At 42.7% G+C, this 27,870-nt stretch overlaps 1 protein-coding gene across 2 annotated transcripts; it reads right to left on the bottom strand.

The window, feature by feature from the left end:
* Positions 1-3,327: 3,327 nt before the first annotated feature.
* gpr83 (G protein-coupled receptor 83) lies at positions 3,328-24,565 on the bottom strand. Of its 2 annotated transcripts, none has more exons than XM_076987694.1 (4): positions 24,018-24,565; positions 22,084-22,209; positions 18,781-18,914; positions 3,328-6,607 (listed from the first exon to the last, which is right to left on the bottom strand). In XM_076987694.1, the coding sequence occupies exons 1-4, from the start codon at positions 24,495-24,497 to the stop codon at positions 6,130-6,132; spliced, it is 1,218 nt and encodes a 405-aa protein (XP_076843809.1). In that variant the 5' UTR covers positions 24,498-24,565; the 3' UTR covers positions 3,328-6,129. The 2 variants fall into 2 exon arrangements, with proteins under 2 accessions (XP_076843809.1, XP_076843810.1); XM_076987695.1 differs by having other exon boundaries at positions 3,328-6,601.
* Between the last annotated feature and the right edge of the window lie 3,305 nt (positions 24,566-27,870).

Raw genomic sequence — 27,870 nt, 5'->3', positions numbered from 1 at the left:
TGTGTGTGTGTGTGTGTGTGTGTGTGTGTGTGTGTGTGTGTGTGTGTGTGTGTGTGTGTGTGACCCAGGCCTGCCAGACCTCCCAGGACATTGACCATTCTTGGCACGCGCGCGCACACACACACACACACACACACACACACACACACACACACATGCGCGCCAGCCACTGATAATGTGAGCGGAGACTATGGGATCACAAATACACTTACACACACACTCACACACACACAGCCAGAAAACACACTTGCACACACCAGCCTATTGCCTTTGCAGGGACCAGCACGACCACCAACACACTCAGCTTCTCCACAGCAAAATCCATTGGCAAAAAGCAGGCGGTAGTACTCGGCCCCAGCCTGCAGGGGCGCTGTTTCCACCCCCTCAGACAAGTATGTCCCCTGAATCTTAAGCTCCGCACAGACCTGCACTGAACTGCATGTACTGTAGTTTCTTTGCCAGAAGCACCTCATTGTCAGCAAGAAACAAACAGAAAGCAAACGTTTCTTTACCAAACAACAGCTTTGACATTTCTTGTGTCGTCGTTGCAGAGGCTGAGAACTGGAGGAATCAGAGTTACAGAGCTGGGACAGAAGTGTGAGCACTGATGCTATGGTCATCTCCTCTACACCACGGCCGTGTCTGAGAACCCAGGACCCTCCTGTGACTACCCACAATCCTGTGGTGTTCCTCTACACTGCCTGTGTGCGTTTGTGCATATTCCAGTAAACATGTTGAAGTTGTTCTACTGGATTCCACATAATAGAATGATATGTGCTGAAAACATGATCAACTGATTATTGGTTAATTAAGCAAGAGAGAAGAAACCAACAAAATACTCTATATTTGTTTATTTTACATTTCACATTTACATGTCATTTATTACACAATAACATCTCAGAAAAAAAAACTTACGTCTGATATTCTATAACTGATATTCTGCTACGATATTTATATGGGATTCTTCACTTATGTGTGAGTGTGGTCGAAAGAGATGGAGATGGAGGGAGGGGAGAGAGAGAGAAGGAGAGAGGGAGAGAGAGAGGGAGAGGGGGGTTAGAGAGAAAGAAAATTGTTAATCCTTTGTGGTCTTCCACTGAGCATTGTAGATTTTTCTGTGTAATATTTTATGAAACATGTTCAACACTTTAATGGGTTCCTTCTACTTTTGTGTCTTTTGTTTGATGCAATTTACATATAATGAATTATTGGGTTAAAATAACTCCAACCAAGCAAGCAAATAGATACATAGATAGATGTAGATAAAAGTTTTGTTCTCTTGTAGAGACTAGCACTGTTGTTCAGTGTGTTTAAGTTCTTAAGCTTGTGCATTGGAAAAATGAAAAAACACATCAACCATTTCAAGCTGAAATGTTAATGTTAGCATTCATTCCATATTAAAACAAACTGACTAATAACATCTTAGCTTTGAAATTATGATTTACATTTTTTCTCTTTTCAAACTGAAGGGAAAGTGTTTATTGACATTAAGATTAAGATATACTGTTGTTCTGTAACACTCAGATATATAATGAAGATACATAGAACAATTCGTCAATGAATTCATCAATGAATGCTCCAATATATATATATATATATATATATATATATATATATATATATATATATATATATATATATATATATATATATATATATATATATATATACACACCTGGCAATGTATGTTTGTCATAGTGTTAAAGGGCACTTAACTTATTGTACTTAAGTTGTTTTTCCAAACAAATATACAGAGACAGCTGATAGCCAATATGATATAGTATAGTATATAATTACAAATAATAACATTAGTTTTAAATTCCCTCTCAGGTCTTAGATCATGACTTTACAGCTCAGGCTATGTGAAAATTCCTTCAGGGTACTAATGCATAATGGAGGACTGATTACACTGGTTACACAGAGACACACACACACACACACACACGCACACTCACTGGGTGAGTCCTGCCTGAGTCCTGTGTGAGTCCTGTGTGAGTCCTGGGTGAGTCATCATGGCAAGACATGTCTCAACATGGCCTCTAATGTCAGATGCACACAGTCTTCACTATGTGAGGTAACACACACACACACACACACACACACACACACACACACACACACACACCCTCATGCACACACACACACACACACACACACACACACACACACACACACACACACACACACACACACACACACCTCTTCTTGTTTCTGTTCCTCCAAAACCAATAGTCACTACACAGTTCATCCAATGATGAGGCTGTAATCACTAAAGCTTCTTACTGAGTGTGATATTCATTTCCTGGGGTAGCTGGTGCACTGCAGACCATTAAAAGTCCATTTGTTTCTTTTATCTGGATTAATTTTTATACTGCTTCTTTTAAAAGGTTTAAAACACCAATTACATTTGATCAACACTGTAAATTATTTGGCTATTAGCATTTGTGCTATTCCAACTGAACTTGTAAATAAGCTAATCAGCACAGGTGCCTTCAGAACAGGCAGGTAACTTCAATCACACACCGATCTCAGAAATGCAGGTCATCTTAACCAAAGTAACAGTAACTACAACTTCAGAAGAACACAGAAACATGGGTATCTAATCTTCATATGATCATATATACAGGTGCCTTAGAAACACAGATGGTATTAGTTTATTTGTTAATAAAGTTAAACCTTTGTTTATTTCAGAGAGAGTTTCAGAGAGAGAGATGAAACAGATGGAGAGAAACAGACAGGAGAATGAAGACAGTGACAGGGACAGACAGACAGACAGAATTATTATTACTGATTGTGTTTCATCTAGTTTCTCAAACACTGTATTTAAAGACCTGCCATAGTGAAACACTGCGTTTAAAGACCAGTCCCAGAGAAACACTGCCTTTAAAGACCAGTCCCAGAGAAACACTGCCTTTAAAGACCAGTCCCAGAGAAACACTGCGTTTAAAGACCAGTCCCAGAGAAACACTGCCTTTAAAGACCAGTGGACCAAATGGAAAAGACCTTAGATCCACACTGGAACAAAACAACTAAGTACTTTAGCATGTTCTCTGGTACATTAACCCAAACACAGTCTGAGAACACAGTCTGAGAACACAGTCTGAGAACACAGGCTGAGAACACAGGCTGAGAACACAGGCTGAGAGAACACACAGACTGAGAACACAGACTGAGAGAGCACAGACTGAGAACCTCAGTCTGTGGGGGATGGGGGAGAGAGAGAGAGAGAGAGAGAGAGAGAGAGAGAGAGAGAGAGAGAGAGAGAGAGAGAGAGAGAGAGAGAGGAGAGAGAGAGAGAGAGAGAGAGAGAGAGAGAGAGACGAGAGAGAGAGAGAGAGAGAGAGAGAGAGAGAGAGAGAGAGACCATAGCAGCTGTCAACTGGACAGTAGACAAAAACAAACTGGAGAATTGCAGAATCTTACACGTGGTTGGACGAGGACAGAAGACATGAGAAAAGAGCTCAGAGAATTATCCAATTAAAACCAGCAGGACACACAACCAGCATCCACATTCCAATACACACACATACAAAACAGGTGATTTAGAAGAATCAATTTCAATACATTTCTGGGACAATTTCAAGTTCGATAGCCAACATTCTAGGCAAATTACGGATCACTAATCAATCAGTTAACAGCATGACAATTATAGCTGGAAATACATGAAGAACATTTTGAAAAAACAGCAATTCCCCAACAAATGATGCACAACAGAAAACATCAGACAACGTTGAACTCTGAACCCATTAGAGGGTCATCAAACCTCACTAGACTTTCCAGTGACTGACAGAGAGCTATGGGAAAGACTCGGATATCTGAACCCCAGAAAACGCCACACGTGTCTCGCAGAATGAACAACACTGACCCTAAATTCAGTCCAGCTATCCTAAAACTTTTGTCTTTAAAAAGAGGCTGTGATCCCACAATACAGAGTAAAAAGAAGAAGAAAAACAACTTCTTCAACTATTGAACATCTATGTCAGCTGTAACCTAGGACATTACTTCTACGGACACACACAGGACGTGTGCAGGGACCTCAGAGTACACAGCTGGTAGTGAAAACTGAAACAACTCGAGTAGAGAGTTGTACCAGCCACAAGGAGTTAGTCATGGCTGCTACGTCAGGTCTACTGTATTTACCATGAAGATCCGGCTGGTGGAGCAACCCCACCAAGAGCCTGGGTCCTCACTGCAGTTAAACGTCTGCGTAGCGCAGAGAATATGGCTTAATCATCACCTTCCAGAGAGGACCGACATCAAAGCATGCATCTGTCAGAAGAATTCTGTCAAACCTGGCCTTTGAGAATTAATCACCTAAAAAAACTAAAATACTAATATTTCATAAAAGACCTAAAATAAAGGAAGCCCATATACTTGTATGAAAAACAGCACAAATACTGAATGAAATATACATGTGTAGGTGAGACAGGAAGTTTCATGGGAGTTTTAGTTGTGACTGAACTAAGAGGATTTTCTTTGCCATTGAAAAATCATTTTTAAGATAGACCAAACACAGCCTGCAGGGTTGAATCAGGACTGTGTCCTGTAACACTGGCCATCCAATGGAGAGAACTGAGGGGTTGGACACGTCAGTGAGAGCCCCGCCCACTCCAGGCCCCAGTGATAGCCCCCGCCCATTCCAGGCCCCAGTGGGTCAATACTGCTCTTTTGTACTTTCTCTTTTTTATTTTAACATTTTCCCTCTTTCCTGTTTATGTTAATTGCTTTGGCAATAATGAAACTTTTAACATTTATGCCAATAAATGATTGCTGAAAATAAGAATGAGAGAATGAATGAAAAACAGATTGAAGGAGAGTTTTCTCCAGTGATTCATAGAGATTTATATAACTGGTTGCATCTAGTAAAAAGAATACAATATGACACATTTCATACCCAAGAATTCACCCCTAAACTCAGTCCCCCTCTGAGATTAACTAACCTACTGACCCCCTAACATAGAGCAGTCAGTCTCTAGCACTGCTGAACAAAGTCTGAATGACCCAAGTCACCAACCCAAGCAAGTAGGCCCGTCAGAACACCAGCAGCCAGACATTCACACTCGTACGGCAGGACTCAGACGAGAGACAGCGGGAAAGGCCCTCGTCACCAGCACACCCTCTCCAGCTCTCATTATGTTTAAGTACCGTTATTACTGATTCTGTTTCATCCCTTTATTATACTCTATCACATTTTTAACTATTATAGCAATTATTATGTTCAGCTCCCAAACGTTTGTGACAATAAAGCGACCTTGAACTGAACAGAAATCGAGAGTGAGTGAAAGAGAAATGTTGCCAACAGTGACACACCCAGCACTCTCCTTATCGTTACGTTTATCTGCTTTATTACTCATTATGTGTATTGGTATTTCTTTCTTTTTCATTATTATTATTTTGTCACCTATGACAATTGTCATGTTCAGTTCCGACTGACTTGCTTTGTCAAAATTGCACTTGGTATAATCATGCCAATAAAGCTAGCTTGAATTGAATTGAGAAAGAGAGAGAGAGAGAGAGAGAGAGTGTGTGAACGACAAGGAACAAGTGAGTGAGTGATGGAGAGAGAAGGAGAGAGAATGATTGAAGGACAGAGAGAAAAGGAAATAGAAAAGGAGAGACTACATGTGCCTGAAAGAGATGACGGCTGTTTGTTCATAGAAGAGCTTCTGGTGAGTGGTGCTGTGTAGGCGTGGCTGAGGTGGTGTGTAGGAGGGGCTTAAGTGATGTGTAGGCGGGGCTGAGGTGCTGTGGAGGCAGGGCTATATTGGTGTAGAGGTGGAGCTGTGGTGGTGTAGAGTCAGGGCTGTGCTGTTGTGGAGGCGGGGCTATATTGGTGTGGAGGAGGGGCTGTGCTGTTGTGGAGGCTGGGCTGTGGTGGTGTGGAGGCGGGGCTGTAGTGGCATAGAGGTGGGCTGTGGTGCCATGGAGGCGGGGCAGGTGGTGTGGAGGCGGGGCTATGATGGTGTGGAGGCGGGGCTGTGGTGGTGTGGAGGTGGGGCTGTGGTGGTGTAGAGGCGGGGCTTTGGTGGTGTGGAGGCAGAGCAAGTGGTGTGGAGGCGGGGTTGTGGTGCCATGGAGGCGGGGCAGGTGGTGTGGAGGCGGGGCTGTGGGGGTGTGGAGGCGGGGCAGTCAGGCCTCCTGGCAGCCCACAGCCTTTCCCCTGCGCCCCAGCAGGGGGAGCCATGTGAGCTCAGCACGGAAGTTGTGGTTGAGCCAACAGTAGATGAAGGGGTTGTAGCAGGTGGAGCTGATGGCCAACCAGTGGAAGGTGAAGTAGACGGTGTTGTTGGCCTGGATCACTCTGCTGGAGAGCAGGACCACGTAGCAGTTGAGCGGGAACCAGCAGATGGCGAACACCGCCACCACCGCCATCAGCATCTTCATCGTCATCTTCTTCCTCCTGCGGTGAGCGACTGTCTGCGCCAGCGTGACGTCTCCAATGGCGTTACGCATCCACAGCTTCTTCGCCATGACGATGTAGGCCACGGAGATTATCGTCAGGGGCAACATGTAGAGGAGGATGAAGGTGGTGAGATCCAGGTACTTCCAGAAGAGGTCAGAGGGGTGGGGGAAAGATGGCAAACAAACGACCCTCACAGTTCTGTCCCTACCAGAGAGAGAGAGAGAGAGAGAGAGAGAGAGAGAGAGAGAGAGAGAGAGAGAGAGAGAGGGGGGGGGGGGTGTAGGGAGAGAGAGAGAGAGAGAGAGAGAAGTCGTGTTTCAAATGAGCTCCTGAAATTTTTACCTTTTTAATTGTTTAAGATGAGATAGACCTTAGAAAACTGAACATCACCTAATGAAGTGTTAATAGTAAGTATAAAAGTATATTATATTACAGCCATATTACTTAGGATATATATATAAAATAAATAAATAAAAAAAAAATCCGAGATTAGCTAGGATAGCATATCCATGTCTAACCTGTAAGCTAAACTCAGCACAACAACTACTACAGGAGATATTAGAGGAGATATGATTAGATATTAGAGGAGATATGATTAGATATTAGAGGAGATATGATTAGATATTAGAGGAGATATGATTAGATATTAGAGGAGATAAGATAAGATATTAGAGGAGATATGATTAGATATTAGAGGAGATAAGATAAGATATTAGAGGAGATATAACCCAGGAGATATTAGAGGAGATATGATTAGATATTAGAGGAGATATAACCCAGGAGATATCAGAGGAGATATGATTAGATATTAGAGGAGATATAACCCAGGAGATATTAGAGGAGATATGATTAGATATTAGAGGAGATATAACCCAGGAGATATTAGAGGAGATATGATTAGATATTAGAGGAGATATAACCCAGGAGATATTAGAGGAGATAAGATAAGATATTAGAGGAGATATGATTAGATATTAGATATTAGAGGAGATATGATTAGATATTAGAGGAGATATAACCCAGGAGATATTAGAGGAGATATGATTAGATATTAGAGGAGATATAACCCAGGAGATATTAGAGGAGATATGATTAGATATTAGAGGAGATATAACCCAGGAGATATTAGAGGAGATATGATTAGATATTAGAGGAGATATAACCCAGGAGATATTAGAGGAGATATGATTAGATATTAGAGGAGATATGATTAGATATTAGAGGAGATATAACCCAGGAGATATTAGAGGAGATATGATTAGATATTAGAGGAGATATGATTAGATATTAGAGGAGATATAACCCAGGAGATATTAGAGGAGATATGATTAGATATTAGAGGAGATATAACCCAGGAGATATTAGAGGAGATATGATTAGATATTAGAGGAGATATAACCCAGGAGATATTAGAGGAGATATGATTAGATATTAGAGGAGATATAACCCAGGAGATAGAAGAGGAGATATGATTAGATATTAGAGGAGATATGATTAGATATTAGAGGAGATATGATTAGATATTAGAGGAGATATAACCCAGGAGATATTAGAGGAGATATGATTAGATATTAGAGGAGATTTAACCCAGGAGATATTAGAGGAGATATGATTAGATATTAGAGGAGATATAACCCAGGAGATATTAGAGGAGATATGATTAGATATTAGAGGAGATATGATTAGATATTAGAGGAGATATGATTAGATATTAGAGGAGATATGATTAGATATTAGAGGAGATATGATTAGATATTAGAGGAGATATGATTAGATATTAGAGGAGATATAACCCAGGAGATATTAGAGGAGATATGATTAGATATTAGAGGAGATATGATTAGATATTAGAGGAGATATGATTAGATATTAGAGGAGATATGATTAGATATTAGAGGAGATATGATTAGATATTAGAGGAGATATAACCCAGGAGATATTAGAGGAGATATGATTAGATATTAGAGGAGATATGATTAGATATTAGAGGAGATATAACCCAGGAGATATTAGAGGAGATATGATTAGATATTAGAGGAGATATGATTAGATATTAGAGGAGATATGATTAGATATTAGAGGAGATATGATTAGATATTAGAGGAGATATAACCCAGGAGATATTAGAGGAGATATGATTAGATATTAGAGGAGATATAACCCAGGAGATATTAGAGGAGATATGATTAGATATTAGAGGAGATATGATTAGATATTAGAGGAGATATAACCCAGGAGATATTAGAGGAGATATGATTAGATATTAGAGGAGATATGATTAGATATTAGAGGAGATATGATTAGATATTAGAGGAGATATGATTAGATATTAGAGGAGATATGATTAGATATTAGAGGAGATATGATTAGATATTAGATATTAGAGGAGATTAAACCCAGGAGATATTAGAGGAGATATGATTAGATATTAGAGGAGATATGATTAGATATTAGAGGAGATATGATTAGATATTAGAGGAGATATAACCCAGGAGATATTAGAGGAGATATGATTAGATATTAGAGGAGATATAACCCAGGAGATATTAGAGGAGATATGATTAGATATTAGAGGAGATATGATTAGATATTAGAGGAGATATAACCCAGGAGATATTAGAGGAGATATGATTAGATATTAGAGGAGATATGATTAGATATTAGAGGAGATATGATTAGATATTAGAGGAGATATGATTAGATATTAGAGGAGATATGATTAGATATTAGATATTAGAGGAGATTAAACCCAGGAGATATTAGAGGAGATATGATTAGATATTAGAGGAGATATAACCCAGGAGATAGAAGAGCAAGAAGAAAAGCAATCCACACCAAGGAAAAGAGACAGAAACAATCCTTTAATATACTGGAATAAATACTGCAGGAGAATTTACGAAGAGTAGACAGAGGACAGATAAAACCCACACCAGCAACAGCACCAACAACTGGACCATACGCCCAGAAAACACACACAACTCTGGAGCAGAGCAACAGCTGAACTCGGGACCTACACGCGGACACCAGCACTCCGCCTCAGAGGGGGTAGGACACGGCTAAACAAGCTAGCTAAACATCGCTAATCATCGCTAAACAAGCTAACCGTGCTAACGCAGCTAGCCCAACGGTCACTGAGATCGCGCTCTGATTGGCTGTTTTGAGACGCGTATTTTAAACGGCTATATAGCATCACCATGGCGACGGCTCCGCGCTCGCGGACATTCGCGTTCCCCACAGATGTCCAGTGTGAGAGCAGCAGACAGCAATACAAACAGAAAACTCAGAGAGAAAACCCGGAGACTCTGTTTAGAGACTGTAGTGTAATTAAAGGGAAAAGCACCACCACTAACCTGCTGTTCTACACTGAGCGCAGCGCAGCCTGGCATTCTGCTATATGTGCGCACTTTACTTACATCACTAAACGAGGGATCTGTAAAGGCAGACAAATCTACATATTTGAAGACAGAGAAAAAATTCCTGAAAATCGGCTTCTGACAGTGAACCTGTACCAGAACGGTACAGTAATGGTGCAGGGCAGTGAGGAAGCACTGAGGAGATTTGAGGGTGCATTCTCCAAACTCACAACACTAGCTGAAGGTGAGAGTGCAGAAACCCATGATTCAGCACCCACTCCTGAACAACAACAACATACCGGGAAAGATCCAACCACCCCCCACAACCCCAGTGTCACCACACAGGACAACTCTGCTTCAGCCAACGCTGTCCCTCCCCTCAGCCCACGCCTCTCCTCTACCGTAGAGGAGATCAGGAACAGCCTCTCCCTGATGGAGGTGGAGCTGGTGGAGCTGAGGGAGCACGTCCACACCCACACCACCATCAGCAAAGATATAAGCTTCCTCAAGGACCAGCTCAGCCAAGTAAGAAACCAGATAAAGGAGACTGTACAGGAGCTGAAGGGAGACATAGAAAACCTAATACAGGAGAAAAAAGCACTACAAAATGATCTCACACACATTAAAACCACCCACAAAAAAAGAACTGGAGTTGATAAAACAAGAATTAAAAAGAGAGACAATAAACCTCAAAAAAGAGCTACACAGGGAAAACACCACAACAAAAAATCTACAAACTCAGACAGAGACACAGCTTACCCCCCACACCGGCCCTCAACCCTCTCCCAGTACCTCACATCTTACCCCCCACACCGGCCCTCAGCCCTCTCCCAGTACCTCACAGCTTAGCTGCACTCAAAATCCGCCTGTCACACAGCAAGACTGCCCTGAGACCTGCCCAGAAACACCCAAATCTCCACACAAAAAGGTGAGAAAAAACAGAGTAGATACCGAGCAGATAAACAACAGCACGTCTGTAGGTCCAAACACAGATGTTGCTATTCTGATCGACTCAAATGGGAGATTCATACAAGAAGACGTGCTCTTTCCAGGTCTAACAACATCAAAAATATGGTGCCCTAAAATAAAAGATGCCCACAGAATACTATCTGACCCCAACCTTGGCACTCCCAAATACATCATTATACACACGGGCACCAATGACCTCAGGACAGAGCAGGAGAGAGTAGGAGGAGAGAGTAGGAGGAGAGAGTAGGAGGACTCATATGCAGAGTGGCAGAAAGAGCAGCAGAATCATTTCCCACTGCCAAAATTATTGTGTCCACAGTCCTGCCACGTAAGGACTTCCACCCTGCAACCATCCAGAGGGTCAATGCAGACATCTCTAGAGGATGTGCCCTCATGCCCAATGTGCACCTGGCTCACCACGCCACCATCACCCCTTACCACCTTTATGACCACGTGCACATAAACAAACACACAGTGGGGATTTTCACCAGGACACTTAAAGATGTTGCACTTGGCAGGAGACCTTACACCACACAACAACATAGGGACAGACTACCGCAACATGGACACAGACATGCAGCCATCAGCCCAACCAACAGCAAGCACTTCCACAAAGCCCAACACCTGCTAGGACTACACAGCCCACCTCAGCCTGCACATTATGGACCACCAACAGCACCAAACCACCAGGTGACACCACCCAGACCAGCACTAGGGGCCCATCCACCCAGACCAGCCCTAGGGGCCCATCCACCCAGACCAGCACTAGGGGTCCATCCACCCAGACCAGCCCATCACCCACCCCGAGCCAGATTTGTGCAGCGTGAACACACTGCAGCCACACCCCGAGCAGCCCCTGTGAACACAGCCACACCCCGAGCAGCCCCTGTGAACACGCCCACACCCCGAGCAGCCCCTGTGATCCAGGACAACATTCAACAGAACCAGCGCAGCTACGCAGAGGCCCTTCAGACTCCACACACGTCTACACAGATGGGTGAAATTAAACAATTACTGCAATATATCTGTACAAAACTCACCTAACATACAAATACTACATATCTGGGAAAATAATTCAAAGATTATTGTGGATCTTTATTATGGCTAATAATAATAATTACTATTATTACACAGTTGCTAAAAACTAAATTAACAAAAAACACAACAACAAAGATTTGGAATTTTATAACATAGATATAACATAGTTACTTTATACTATCTATTACATATGAAACACAAACATTACATTGTTATGTTCTATACTTGAAGTTGCTTTAGTGTCTTGGTTTATCTCATTTTAAACAATAGGGACAGAACTATGAACATGGCGTCACTCTCAGTCAGCATGTGGAACATCCAAGGCCTAAACTCATCAGCCTTTGGATTAAAAAGTCTGAACAAAGATTTTCAACACAATATCAAGGACACTGACATCCTTGTATTACAAGAGACATGGTGTAGGACTGATATGACCACTCACTGTCCCAGTGGCTATAGAGAAATTATCATACCCTCTCAAAAGCTGAACTCAGTGCGTCAGGGCAGGGACTCAGGAGGAATAATCATATGGTACAGAGAAATACTACACAACTGCATACAAACAATGAAAATAGGAAAATATTGTATCTGGTTTAAAATAAAAAAAACACTCATGGCTTCTAAGAAAGACATATTCCTCTGTGCCATATACATTCCTCCTGTAGAATCCCCTTACTACTCAGAAGAAATGTTCCCTGAACTAGAGAGAGAGGTGAGCCATTTCCAGGCCCAGGGAAATGTGCTCATCTGTGGGGACTTAAATGCAAGAACTGGAACACAGCCTGATTTTATAAACTCAAGGGATGATAAATACATTAAAAACAAAATTCTGTACAATAACAACCCTCCTTATGCCCACAGAAGCAATATGGATCAAGTGGTCAACAAAAACGGCAAAAACCTCTTGCAGCTCTGTCAAAGTCTGAGTCTGTACATGGTCAATGGTAGGTTACGAGGGGACTCCTTAGGAAGGTACACGTTTTGCTCACCTCTTGGGAACAGTACAGTAGACTACATGATAACAGATTTAGACCTTTTATCTCTCAGTGCATTCATTGTTAAGCCACTAACCCCTCTGTCTGACCACAGCCAAATTACTGTGTTCATTAAAAGGACAGATACTAACAACACTCCACTCACACAGCCCAGTAAGCTGTATAACATCAGAAGATCATACAGATGGGCCCAAAACAGCTCAGAAGAATTCCAGAAAGCAATCAGAGACCCACAAATTCAAACACTTCTAAACATCTTTCTGGACACCACATACACTCACAGTAAAGAAGGAGTGAAGCTGGCAGTAAAAAATCTAAATTGGATTTTTGATAAAACAGCAGAAAAGGCCAAATTGAAAATGAAAAGCAAATCAAAACCAAAACTCAAAAAAGAAGATGAATGGTTTGACCAAGAGTGCCAACACATGCGAAGAGAATTAAGGAAATTATCCAATCAGAAACACAGAGAGCCAAATAACGCACACATACGCCTTCTTTACTGTGAAACTCTTAAGCAATATAAACGTACACTCAGAACAAAAAAAGCTCAATACACCTACAAGCAACTGACACTAATTGAGGAGTCAATCACAACAAACCAATTCTGGAAAAATTGGAACAACCTGAGAAAGAAAGATCAAGAAGAATTGGCCATTCAGAATGCAGACATCTGGACAAACCACTTCCAAACACTTTTTAAGAAGATACAATTGGATCCAAATTCTAAACAACATGACATAAACAGAAAACATGAAGAACTAGAATTGGCTATTAAAGATACCCAAAACCCCCTAGACTTCCCAATTACTGAGCAGGAGCTTAAAGATAAAATTAAAATACTTAAACCAAGTAAGACACCTGGACCGGATGGCATCCTAAATGAGATGCTGAAACACACGAGTTCAAAATTTCAGTTGGCCATTCTAAAATCATTTAATCTGGTTCTGAGTGTAGGTTACTTCCCTGAGATTTGGAACCATGGTCTAATAACACCAATCTTTAAAAATGGAGACAAATTCGATCCTAATAATTACCGAGGCATCTGTGTGAACAGTAACCTGGGGAAGCTGCTGTGTAGCATCATAAATAATAGACTTTTAAACTTCCTTATGAAGCACAGTGTCTTGAGTAGAAGTCAAATTGGATTCTTACCAAATTACCGCACCACTGATCATATTTACACCCTACACACTCTAATTGATAAATACGTTGCCCAAAATAAAAACAAATTTTTTGCATGCTTTATAGACTTTAAAAAGGCTTTTGATTCTATTTGGCACCAGGGATTATTTTACAAACTTCTTGAAAGTGGTATAGGGGGTAAAACATATGATCTAATTAAATCAATGTACACAGGAAATAAGTGCGGAATAAAAATTGGCAATAAACAAACAAACTCCTTCTCTCAGGAGCGCGGAGTGAGACAGGGCTGCTGTTTAAGCCCAACACTATTTAATATCTATATTAATGAATTGGCAAAAATATTAGAACAATCCACAGCTCCTGGTCTCACTCTGCACGACTCGGAGATCAAATTCCTGCTCTATGCAGACGACCTGGTTCTGCTGTCCCCCACTGAGCAAGGTCTACAGCAGAACCTGGACCTGCTGGAGCAGTACTGCCAGAACTGGGCCCTGGCAGTAAACCTCAAAAAGACAAGTATAGTAATATTCCAGAAAGGACCCAGATCTCAGGGATCAAAACACACATCTAGATTTAGATTAGGCTCAGAGGAAATTAGACACTCCTCAGCCTATAATTATTTAGGCATCAAAATAAGTTCTTCAGGAAGTTTTAATCAGGCAGTGAATGAACTGAGAGGTAAAGCTCGCAGGGCTTTTTACGCCATAAAACGACAAATCTTTGCAGAAATTCCAATCAAAATTTGGTTAAAAATTTTTGAATCTGTAATTGAACCAATTGCCCTTTATGGCTGCGAGGTGTGGGGTCTGCTTACAAATCAACAATTTGACAAATGGGACAAACATCCAACAGAGACTCTGCATGCAGAATTCTATAAAAATATCCTAAAGGTCCACAGGAACACCACCAACAACGCATGCAGAGCAGAATTAGGCCAATACCCATCACTGATAAAAATACACAAAAGGGCAATCAAATTCTGGACGCACCTGAAGCACAGTGACCCCCACTCATACCATTATAAAGCCCTGCAGTACCAGGAGTTGAGCAAAGAGAACAAAGATCCCCTCACTCAGCTGGTCCTGAACTACACACTAACACTCGCTAACACACACTCACACACTAACACTCACCAGATTCAGGACCAGGAAATCAAGACCAATCTGATCAGAACCAACAACATTACAGCTAATCTGAGAGAAACATACACAGAACACTGGGAAAACCAGACAAAATCACAAAGTAGAATGCAATGTTATCTGGCCCTAAAGAGACAGTACACTGTGGCAGAGTACCTGAGCACAGTGACTGATCTGAAACTGAGAACCACCCTGACGAGGTACAGACTCAGCCAGCACAACCTGGCTATAGAGACTGGCAGGCACAGAAGATCATGGGTGCCCCAGGAAAACAGAACTTGCCAACAGTGCAAGATAGGTAAAATTGAAACAGAGCTGCATTTCCTGACAGAATGCCAAAAATTCACTGATATTCGAAACAAATTTTACATAAAATTCATCAATAAACACCCCACATTCAACAGCCTATCTGATCTAGAGAAACTCCCCTACCTACTAGGAGAGCACAGAGACTGCTGCACACTCGCAGCACAATACGTCATGGCCTGCCACCGGGAGAGGGACAGTGAGTGATCACACATACACGCACACACATACACACATATACGCATACACACACACACACACACACACGTCTTTGATGTATGTAAATATACATGTGGTTCCCCTTCTTACCCCCTTATGCATGTATTATTTGATTTCAACTTCTGATTTTGTTATTTAATTAGGGAAATGTATTTATGTGTATGTATATATTAATTTTACCTGTTGTTTACTCCTTAACAATTTTGTAATGTTTAGAGTTGTGAGCCCAACTTTTATCTAGTGTTACTAATATTATAAGTGTTCAGGCTTTGGCAATACAAATGAAGCAATATTTGTCATGCCAATAAAGCACCTTGAATTGAATTGAATTGAATTGAGAGAGAGAGAGAGAGAGAGAGAGAGGGGGGGGTGTAGGGAGAGAGAGAGAGAGAGAGAGAGAGAGAGAGAGAGAGAGAGAGGGGAGGGTGTAGAGAGAGAGAGAGAGAGAGAGAGAGGGAGAGAGAGGGTGGAGGGAGAGAGAGAGAGAGAGAGAGGGAGGAGGGAGAGAGAGAGAGTGGAGAGAGGGACAGAGAGAGGGAGAGAGACAGAGAGAGGGGGAGAGAGAGAGAGAAAGGGAGAGAGAGAGAGAGAGAGAGAGAGAGAGAGAGAGGGTGGAGAGAGAGAGAAAGAGGGTGGAAGGAGAGAGAGAAGGTGGAGAGAGAGGGGAGAGAGAGAGAGAGAGAGGGAGAGAGGGTGGAGAGAGAAAGACAGAAAGAGGGTTGAGAGAGAAAGGGAGAGAGAGTTGAGAGGGTGAGGAGAGAGAGAGAGAGAGACAGAGAGAGAAGGTGGAAGAGAGAGAGAGTTGAGAGGGTGAGGAGAGAGAGAGAGAGAGACAGAGAGAGAAGGTGGAAGAGAGAGAGGGTGGAGAGGGTGAGGAGAGAGATAGAGAGAGAAGGAGAAGGTGGAAGAGAGGGTGAGCAGAGAGATAGAGAGGGAAAGAAGGAGGAAGAGTGGAAGATGGAGAGAAGATTAGGAGAGAAGAGTGAACTGATCACACATGCAGCACGATATGGCAGCCTGTCACCTGAGGTATGACCAGAGAGTATAATCAAACAAACGACTAATGATTATTATATATTTAGATTATTACATGTACAGATTTATAATAACATCTGTAAATAATGTAATTGCTAGTGCTACCTATAAAACACAGAGAGAAAATAATAATAAGAGTGACACAGCGTGACAGGGAGTAACAGGAGTAGACGGGCACCAGGGGAGAGTCTGAGAGAGCCACAATCAAACGATTACTGTCATTTATACAACGGGCTGCCGGGCTGAGCAGAGCAACACCAGAACACCAGAGCGGTTCCTCTCCAGAACACAGCAGCTGGACCGTCTACATGGTGGGAAACATGTTTATATGTTACAGTCGATAATGAATGAGTCTGTGTGCTTGTGTTTTATCAAACATCACACATCAGCCCTTTTTAGCACGTGCAAGTCTGTTTCAGGCCCAAAGTGCTAAGTGTTCAGGACACTGTGAGCCCTGCGGACTGCAGCACACACTGCAGTGTGAACCACACCTCCTGGAGACGGAGGAGCAGGCCAGCGTGATGGGTCTCCAGGAGCTGAGACTTCTGGGTCTGAAGAGGAGGACTTGGCCAAGGACCCATTAATACACATCTTCCAGTTCAGAGAAGAAGTGAGGCTTTTCATACAGGTGTGTGGGGACAGACTGGGTCTAAGAATAAAATCCTTTTTGGGGAAGAGGCCTGATTTGAGTGAATGTTGGTGAGAGAATGAGAGAGTGAACCTGCGTGAGAGTGAAAGCAAGTCATTAAAACGACTGCGTGTTTACGTTGGTGGGACTAGATTGTTACATATTTGCATATTCCAGATGTGCCTTGGAAAGCTACAAGACGTTAAGGTCCCACATAATGAGGTGCGATCTCCCCTGAGAGCGAAACGCACAGCGTGGGGAGGAAGGAATGTTGTGGATAGCTACCTGAGCGATTGGGGCTCGGCTAACGCAACGCCGACTTCAACATGCAACGTCTGACGACATTTCTGATCATGACCTTGAAGCTTTGACTGCACGTGTTCAAACACCGAATGCCGGAGTCACACTCGACTGTCTCCTGCTCTGCAGAAGAACAGGTTCCACTCTCATCTGGGCATCTCCTAGCAGATGTCTGGCCTTCCCAGGTGGTCTCAACACAGCTGGAAGTTCAGATATACGGGCAGGAGGCAGGAAGCACGCACCATCCCTACAGCTTGACATGTACATCAGTTCTTTACCTTCCAGGAATTGCACAGACGTGCTGGGAATGTGCACTGATGCAGTGTGAGTCATTTGGCTTTGGAAAAACGCTTTAGAGAAACTTTTTTGCTTACACCCACACAACCCAACACAAAATCACGCGTCGGGTGACAAAGAGACAAACATACACACAAACACTGCACTATACATAAAGATCGGCACTAAGATACCCAAAGGGCGTACACATCTGACATCCTCACGTTACTCCCTCACCCAGCCGGCTTCTTTCCCTGTTATTCATTCATTATTCATTAAATACATCAACACTATGTGATTGTAAGTTAGTGTAAATAGGCTATCATAGATGCCATTTAATTAATGCCGTGAAATCAGAGTATTTGTCTCGTAAAATACACAAAATTCATTATTTTTGATAAACTATGACGTGAAAAGGTGTGAAATGAAATAATTTTCCCGTTAATGGAATAGGACCCTGCCTATTTGTGTTTATTTGTTTATTCTTGCTCCTGGAGTAGATTAACCTTGTGCAGCTAAAAGCTCTGATTGGACTCCAAGTTGGCAGGATGAAGGATTCGTGCCTTTAAGCGGATCTGATGGTTGTGCTGGTTCCAGACATGCTGCCTGTACTGAATAAAGAGATGTAGTCTTCTTGGGTTTTGAGCTGAGCTCCGTATTTATCTGGCATGGCCCTCTCCACTACAAAAAACAGTAACAACACATGCAGCCAAACACAGACCTCCACCAGATCTCCATCAGATCTCCACCTGGACAGGGTGAAGCTGGCCTCACAACCACTGCACTTGGAGAAGGATTGCAGTTCACCAACTGACCAAAAATTATGTAAGATTTTAAAGACCCAAAGCATGTGTCCTCAGCTTGTTCCTCAATCAAACACAAAACCCACTGACGTTCTTGGCTAATCTGGTTCGTTGACTTGAGAGTGCTCAACAGTGTTTGGTAGATGGCACGGGGCAGAGTAAATAATCCTCACCCAAATTCGAGGCGCAACAGTGTTTGGTAGATGGCATGGGGCAGAGAGAAACACGTGGCCATCACCCAGATGACGGCCACCCAGACCACGCCCTGTAAGCAGGACATCCGCCGCTTCATGGGGTGCATCACCACCTGGTGAGAGAAACCAACCAGCAACCTCACCCACTGCACCTTTATTCACAATCGGCATGAACACACAGGAATGTGCACTAATAAGTGTTTTATTTATGACCGTCAGCATTTGTAGCAGAAGACAAAGCTCCCTTAAAGGTCCTGAGGTGTTTTTTCAAACACAGTGTGGCAGCTTAAACCTGATGTTGTACATCAGTGAGATTTCTGCATATATATTTTTTTTCAGAAACACAGAGGTATAAGTCTCTGTTGCATACTGTGTAGGCTGAACATGTCTGCATGGTGAAACGGTTCAGGTTGAGTTCTCTTTCTGCTCTAGCACTCCAGATCTGAAATGAGTGTCAGCTCTAATTTATGCATTTGAGCTAAGAAAAGCTCTAGAGTGGGTTCTAGATGTGCCGTTTGTATCTGGAAGGCATTGCTGTGGACCACAGAATTGGCCAGCAAAACTGTTGAACTGTCTGTTGGTTTGTAGGATGTAGACACTGATGATTCATATGTTAAACACAACAGCATGACCAGTCACAAGAAGCAAATCACGTCTTAAGAACACAAATTGCAGGTTATAGCTTGCTAAAAAATCTATATAAATCTGTAGAATAGACATAATGATGATGTAATGAAGACTGAGTGATGAAGGGCTATGGGTTAAAGTAGGTCTCAAATATTATAAAATAACCATTAATTATGGGCACATGTGTATCTAGTGATGTGGACATGTGTGTGTGGTGACGCGGGCACGTATGTCTGGTCACATGACCACGTCTGGTCACATGACCACGTATTTCTACCAGCAAAACTGGTGTTTTGACGATGAGAGCCAAAGACTCAGATATTCTGCCAAGCTCTTCCTGGAGCAACCAGACCCATCTGAACCCAGCCGAGCCCGTGGGTCACGTTCTGAATGACAACAAGCAGGGAACAGACGGGCCTGTATCTCAGGTGTGTGTGGTGTGGTGTGGTACCTGTGCATGACTACGGCTAATCCCTAAGTGGTTCATCTCAACTAATGGACGCGTATTCATTCATCCATGAATTTAAGTTTCTGTCCTGCACTGTACGCACATGGTCGCCGTTTCAGTTCCGACCCAGTGCTGGATAACAGAGCCAACATCCAGCACATCTCTGACTGCCCTGTAATAGGTAATAAGGGCTATTATCACAAATAGCCTTTATTCTCGGGGCTGTCCCACATGGTCAGTTACGTAAAACGGTTCCTGTAAAACTATCGCAATTAAAACAGATTTTAATAATACGATTATATATGGATACGTTTTAATTACGATAACTCAACCAAAATACGATGTCTGCTGCTCCGTTAACTTCTTATCTATGCTTGTAAATCTGGTAGTGACAGGACCTCGCCAGCTCGAGCACGAGGACCCAGAGGTGAGGTGAGGTGACCCCCCCCCCTTCAGTCTCCTGGCGGTCGGCAACCTGTCGCGCGCGTCGCAGGACGCACGAGACGCGCGTGATTCCTCAGGTGAAGCCACACGCAGTCGCACTTTCCACGGGTCTGTTCTCTAGAAATGTTCAAACACACATTTCTTTTATATTCTGAAGAAATTTGCATTATCGGTGTTGCAAACGCTAATGTGATGAACGGATGTAGTGGAGGGTAACGCCACGAAAACGCCGTTTATGTAACGTTAAAAAAAATAATTAACATTTACTCACGTTTGAGAGTTTACTCTCTTACCGTTTTAGTCCTTAAACACTAAAATAACGTGATATTATTTTTTATACATTAAATAATAAATAAAACAAAATAAGTAATTTTCGACGAATCTCTGGTGTCCGGCTACTCTGAACTCCCTCCACACGGTTCCTTCATCTTGTGAAGAGCCACACGAGGCGCTTATTTTACCCCCAGAAAACAAGCAGTCTTCTGAATTAAAATATAAATAAAACGGTTTTGGTAACGTCTAGTAACGCTAGCCAGGTCAAATTCAACGTAGGTCGCGTCAAATACGAGGGCTAACGTTACCTGTTACATTAGGAACAGACTTTAGACGGAGACGTGTGTAGTCTGACCCAAAACAGCACGACTTGTACGTGTCTCGTAAATAAAAGAACTTGGTTTTATTGAGAAGAATAAACCAACAAGACGGATCCGCAGAAATTGGACCAGACAGGCAGAGAGGGAGAGAAGGACGTTTGTGAAGGTAAAGTTGATATATCAGTAAAAGCACACAGTAGGTGACAAAAACGGTGAAAATCAAACACAAAGTGCACCGAAAGATAAATTAATTGCCAAAGTCCACGCAGTAAGAACATCACTAGACACACACACACCTGGAAATATAGTTATAGTTAATTATAGTTTTCTTGATTTTACAGCCACATTCGTTAATTAAAGTTCATTTTTAAAAAGATGTAAAGATTATGTAAAGATGAAAAGACAGCTCGCATGAAATAATCTGAATATATCTCATTGCTTTACACGTTTGATTCGCCATCTCTTCAGTTATTGTTTTGTGTGCATATTGTGTTTTGTGTGCATTGGTTTCCCCACCTTTAATCACTACAACATCGGTGACGAAGAGGAGCAAACATATTGTGTAACATTTGTCATTAGCTGCTCTGTGCAAAGAAGAACAAGAACTTTGACGTGACTGGAAATTTGCAGAGGTGTTGGGGACCCGAAACAACAAATAAGAAACTTGTTTTTATCACTTTCAGAAGCAGATTTTGAATCCTGGTGTTTTGTTTTCATAAGTGTGCCAATATTTGACTTTTTTCAAAACGTCTTTTGAGGTTTGATACTTGTTTTTAAATCTAAGGGTTTCCAAGAATTCAGAGACCTGTACAAGGACCTGTGCCTGGCAGTGAAGGATATGAGATCAGTGCGTGAAGCGTGGTAGCTGCCCACAGCCGTGGTGGGTAATAACAGCTTTGTGAAGAGGGTGGAATGGTCCTATTTCTGGTCTGAGGTGGAGGTGAAGTAGGATGGATCAGGATTCAGGTGTAGCAGAGAGGGTCGTAGGTGGGGGTCATGGCAAAACAAATAGTGTCAGTGGGGTCGTAGGTGGGGGTCATGTCAACACAAATGGTGTCAGAGGAATATAAATCAGCTGATCTGATCTTCCAGAGGTAGATTAGTGTAGCATAAAGAAACGACACGTGTGTGTGTGTGTGTGTGTGTGTGTGTGTCTTAGCGCACACTCACTTGGTGTCTGTCGATGGCGATAGCAACCAGTGTAAACACGGACACGTGAACAGAGCAATACTGGGCGAAGCGGCTCACGTGACACATGGCCTTCCCAAAAACCCAGGTACTGTAGACAAACCGCACCTGTGGACACACACACGCACGTGTGATTACACAAACCACACCTGTGGACACACACACACGTGTGATTACACAAACCACACCTGTGGACACACACACGCACATGTGATTACACAAACCACACCTGTGGACACACGCGTGATTACACAAACCACACCTGTGGACACACACACACACGTGTGATTACACAAACCACACCTGTGGACACACGCATGATTACACAAACCACACCTGTGGACACACGCATGATTACACAAACCACACCTGTGGACACACACGCACATCGTTACACAAACCACACCTGTGGACAAACAGACACACACACAGGTGGTTATGATGGGTACTGTACACAAACTGTACCTGTGGAGACACACACTGGTCGTTATGGCAGGTGCTCACTCACACATACATGCACACACAATTAAATTCATACACGGCAACACAGCGTATTTAAAACACACCTGGTACACACATGTACGTGTCACTAATATTATTCTGCTCTTACACAAAGTACAAATAACATGAAAATATTTGCTGAAGCGGCTCAAAAATATGCAATAACTTTTCTATCCAGCTGATCTTTTTAAAAAAACATAACAACTGTTGTTATGCTGCTATGGTACAAGGCACTTAATACAGTAGTGCGCAATAATGCTAATGTAAGTGTGTTAATGTCACCCACCACTGTGTTCCAGGGTGCATGGTGTGATAATGTGGAAAATTTAATGGAATTATGTTACACACTGCGAGAACTGCACAGAGCCATTCAGCCTAGAACAACATTGTTGCTGAAACAGGCTTTTTAAGGAAAGCTAAAAACATGCTGTCCTTGGCAGGGTTGTTGCTGCCCTGAAAACGTGGAGCGTTATCTGCAGTTAAATTAATCCTTTATATTGTTATAGCACTTTCTATTATATGTACACAAAACTATCCTGCGTTGAATTGGAGAGAGAGAGGGACAGATTGTTTGATGGGTACAGCTGCATTGTTGAATTTATTGTGTAAGAGGTATGGCTAATATTTGTGCATGATTTAATGAAGTGCGTATAACTTTTCTCTGTTTCACATCTGACTTTAATTATACAGTATTCTAGATTATTCTATATTTTTATTTTTGCCCCTTTTCTGAACTGGTGTGCATATTTGCACATAACGCTACATTGACGATGTCCTGCAGGTACACAGACCACGGCAAAGTAATTTTTAACCTGCTCATTTAACATGCTCATTCGTATTTGTAACTACTGACCCAATAAATAATGTGTTTTAAGCACAAGTTGTGTATGGGTACGTGTGAGACAGGACGAGCAGGTTTAGGTCTGATGACAGTTATTTCTGGAAGATGCATCCTCGCCCTTAGACACTTCTGATATGTCCAAAAGCCCATTTCTTTATTTTGAAATGTACCTCAAACACTTCATCTGTCCTCGTTAAAACATTACCTTTAGGTTGGTCTGGACCAGTAGCTGTCCTTGTTTAAAAGTCATTTTAACGTTCTTATGCGGATTAGGATGATGTTATGAAGTTATAGACACAGACCACCCTGAACCCTGTGATCATATCACATTATAAACTCTCAATTCTGATGCCCTCTGTACTTCTTGAACAAGAATAACTGGACACTTAGAATCAGCCCTGGTTATTATCACACCAACACCATCATCATCATTAATTAGTATTGTTAACCTTGTAAATCCTGTAAAGCGCTTTGTGACAACATAATTGTGAAAAGCGCTATACAAATATATTTGATTTGATTAGATTAATATAATATTAATGCGCCTGTTCCTAATGTCACTAGGTGAACTCACCAGAGTGAACGGGGTGTTCAGCAGCGTAATGAGAATATCGGCGATGGCCAGATTCATGATGAACAAACTGGTCACGGAGTGCATGCGTTTCTTCTTCACCACCACATGGCACACCACCACGTTTCCGAACAGGGAGATGATGATGATAACGGAGTAAGCCACGATCAGAAGCACCTTCACGGCGGGCTGCCGCGTCTCCGTCCGGTACCTCGCCTCGTACAGCCCGTCGTCCAGGGACAAATTCCAAAACGTGGAGAAATTGGCCAGCGCGTAAAACTGCGAGAGGGGATCCGCGGAGTTGTTCAGATGCATCATGTTGGTGATAACGGTCCTCTCACTTTCCTCCAGACCTTCTGCATCAACTCTTCGCGCGCGACGGTAAAACCAAGAAACTAAAGTCGCACGGAGATAACTGGACCGAGCACGCGGGGCAGCACCGTCCAATAAACACAGTCCATAAACACTACCACGTGCGCTCATACTGCATATTAAACTGGATAAATAAAAATATAAAATGCGTCAGTATCACCAGGACTACACCGCAGTGACATATCAAGAATACTTTTCAGGGGAGAGAAGAAAAAACATGGAGAAATGAATGAATAATTGTATAAAGTACTGTGTGTGTGTGTGTGCGCGCGCAGTGTGTGTGTGTGTGCGTGTGCGTATGTGTGTGATTGTGTGAGTGTGCGTGTGTTTGTGTGTGTGTGAGAGAGAGAGAGTAACAGAGAGAGAGAGAGAAAGAGACACAGAGAGAATACCACTCCAAGATAGGGTTAGTGAACAGCTTCAGGGCTGGTTCTTGGCACACACTCTGTGTAGTTTGTTTATGTGGTCTTGCCCAGAAACGTCAGCTGTTGTGTTGTGTATTCAGCCTCCGAGAGCAGCGTTAAACAGCTGTCCAACACCTATCAGCCCACATCAGGTACAAGGACAACTTCTAATGACACTCAGTACTCCAGCTGCTCTACCATTTTAACCATGTTAACTTAAAGAACACACTACTAAGGTTTAGACAGCAGATTTATGTCAAAGTCAAATTATTTGTATAGGTATTGTTTTTTACAACAGCAGTTGTCAGAAAGCAGCTTTACAGATGTCTGAGTCCAAGCCCCCCGTGAGCAAGACAAAGACAACATTGGCAATTAAAAACTCCCCACAGCAGAAGGAGGAAACCTTGACAGGCCTCTAGACTGACTGTACTACTGTTAACACTTGTGCTGTAGATTGGGTCCCTTAGGGCAGTCAGACCTTAAACCAACACTTAAATGTGTGTGCCATATTTTTGTCAATTGTGATTTATTTATTTTTTTACACCGCAATAGAAATTTGTCCTCCGCTTTTAACCCATCTGTGCAATTAGAACACACACACACACTAGTGATTACTAGGGGGCTGTGGATCACACGTGCCCAGAGTGGTGGGCAGCTCTAGCCCGGCACCCGGGGAGCAGTTGGGGTTAGGTACCTTGCTCAAGGGCACCTCAGTCATGGCCTTAGGTCTGGGAATCGAACCCACGACCCTCCGGTTACAAGACCAGTTCCCTAACCGCCAGGCCATGACTGCCCCCTAGACCAGTCTGACTGGTTTGTTTTGAGTGAATCATGTCATGATCTTGATGAATATAATAATGCGCTAACGTCCTACATTAATCGCTCTAAAAATGCATGTCACGTGTTCGCCTGTTCGTCTGTGATTAAAAACACGAGCAGTACGCTATGGTTCAGTAGAGAGTTAAAACAGGAAAATTAAACACATCGCCATCAAAGAAAGAGAGAAAGAGCTAGAGAAGCTTATGAGGTGACCAGATAGAATTTAGAGAGAAAAAACGTGTAAGAACCTACAGCTAACTACAAGTGAGGGAAATAAACCTCAGGCCAAGACCCATAGAGATGACTAATTATAAAAACGAATTAAATTATAAAACCACTGACTCATTCATCAATGAGGACCCCAAGCTGCCTGACACCATGAACTCTGTTATCACTTTGATAACAGTAAAACCCGAACGATACAGCCAATGGCAGCTCTCAGAGGGGCAGGAGAGATGAACCTGCAGCCAATGGCAGCAGGGACACACACTAGTGTTGTGTAGATGAAGTACACACTCTAGTGTTGTGTAGATGAAACAGACACACTCTAGTGTTGTGTAGGTGAAACAGACACACTCTAGTGTTGTGTAGGTGAAACAGACACACTAGTGTTGCGTAGATGATGCAGACACACTCTAGTGTTGCGTAGGTGAAGCAGACACACTAGTGTTGTGAAGATGAAACAGACACACTCTAGTGTTGTGTAGATGAAAGAGACACACTCTAGTGTTGTGTAGGTGAAACAGACACACTAGTGTTGTGTAGGTGAAACAGACACACTCTAGTGTTGTGTAGATGAAAGAGACACACTAGTGTTGTGTAGGTGAAACAGACACACTCTAGTGTTGTGTAGGTGAAGCAGACACACTCTAGTGTTGTGAAGATGAAACAGACACACTCTAGTGTTGTGAAGATGAAACAGACACACTCTAGTGTTGTGTAGGTGAAACAGACACACTCTAGTGTTGTGTAGGTGAAGCAGACACACTCTAGTGTTGTGAAGATGAAACAGACACACTCTAGTGTTGTGAAGATGAAACAGACACACTCTAGTGTTGTGTAGGTGAAACAGACACACTCTAGTGTTGTGTAGGTGATGCAGACACACTCTAGTGTTGCGTACATGATGCAGACACACTAGTGTTGTGTAGGTGAAACAGACACACTCTAGTGTTGTGTAGGTGAAACAGACACACTCTAGTGTTGTGAAGATGAAACAGACACACTCTAGTGTTGTGTAGGTGAAACAGACACACTCTAGTGTTGTGTAGGTGAAACAGACACACTCTAGTGTTGCGTAGGTGATGCAGACACACTCTAGTGTTGCGTACATGATGCAGACACACTCTAGTGTTGTGTAGGTGAAACAGACACACTCTAGTGTTGTGTAGGTGATGCAGACACACTCTAGTGTTGCGTACATGATGCAGACACACTCTAGTGTTGTGAAGATGAAACAGACACACTCTAGTGTTGTGAAGATGAAACAGACACACTCTAGTGTTGTGTAGGTGAAACAGACACACTCTAGTGTTGCGTAGGTGAAACAGACACACTCTAGTGTTGTGTAGGTGAAACAGGTGATTTTAACAGGTCCCTGTGTGTTACGCCTGCTTTAATAATTCCTGAGTCTAAGGAACATCAGTTGCCTGAATAACAGACCTGTAGCATTTGCAGTAATAATGAAAATCTTTCAGCATGTAGGATGAAAACACCTGTCCAATGTGATCAGTTTGGTTCTGCTCCAAGTGGGATCCCGTACCAGTTTAGACCCGTACCAGTTTGGACCCGTACCAGTTTAGACCCGTACCAGTTTAGACCCGTACCAGTTTGGACCCGTACCAGTTTAGACCCGTACCAGTTTGGACCTGTACCAGTTTAGACCCGTACCAGTTTGGACCTGTACCAGTTTAGACCCGTACCAGTTTAGACTCGTACCAGTTTGGACCCGTACCAGTTTAGACCCGTACCAGTTTAGACCCGTACCAGTTTGGACCTGTACCAGTTTAGACCCGTACCAGTTTGGACCCGTACCAGTTTAGACCCGTACCAGTTTAGACCTGTACCAGTTTAGACCCGTACCAGTTTAGACCCGTACCAGTTTGGACCCGTACCAGTTTAGACTCGTACCAGTTTGGACCCGTACCAGTTTAGACCCGTACCAGTTTGGACCCGTACCAGTTTAGACCCGTACCAGTTTAGACCTGTACCAGTTTGGACCCGTACCAGTTTGGACCTGTACCAGTTTAGACCCGTACCAG

Source organism: Brachyhypopomus gauderio, unplaced genomic scaffold, assembly GCF_052324685.1.
Source record: "Brachyhypopomus gauderio isolate BG-103 unplaced genomic scaffold, BGAUD_0.2 sc54, whole genome shotgun sequence".
Classification (NCBI taxonomy): domain Eukaryota; kingdom Metazoa; phylum Chordata; class Actinopteri; order Gymnotiformes; family Hypopomidae; genus Brachyhypopomus; species Brachyhypopomus gauderio.
The sequence above is the reverse complement of the archived record's forward strand: the minus strand, read 5'-3'. Positions and strand labels throughout refer to the sequence as shown.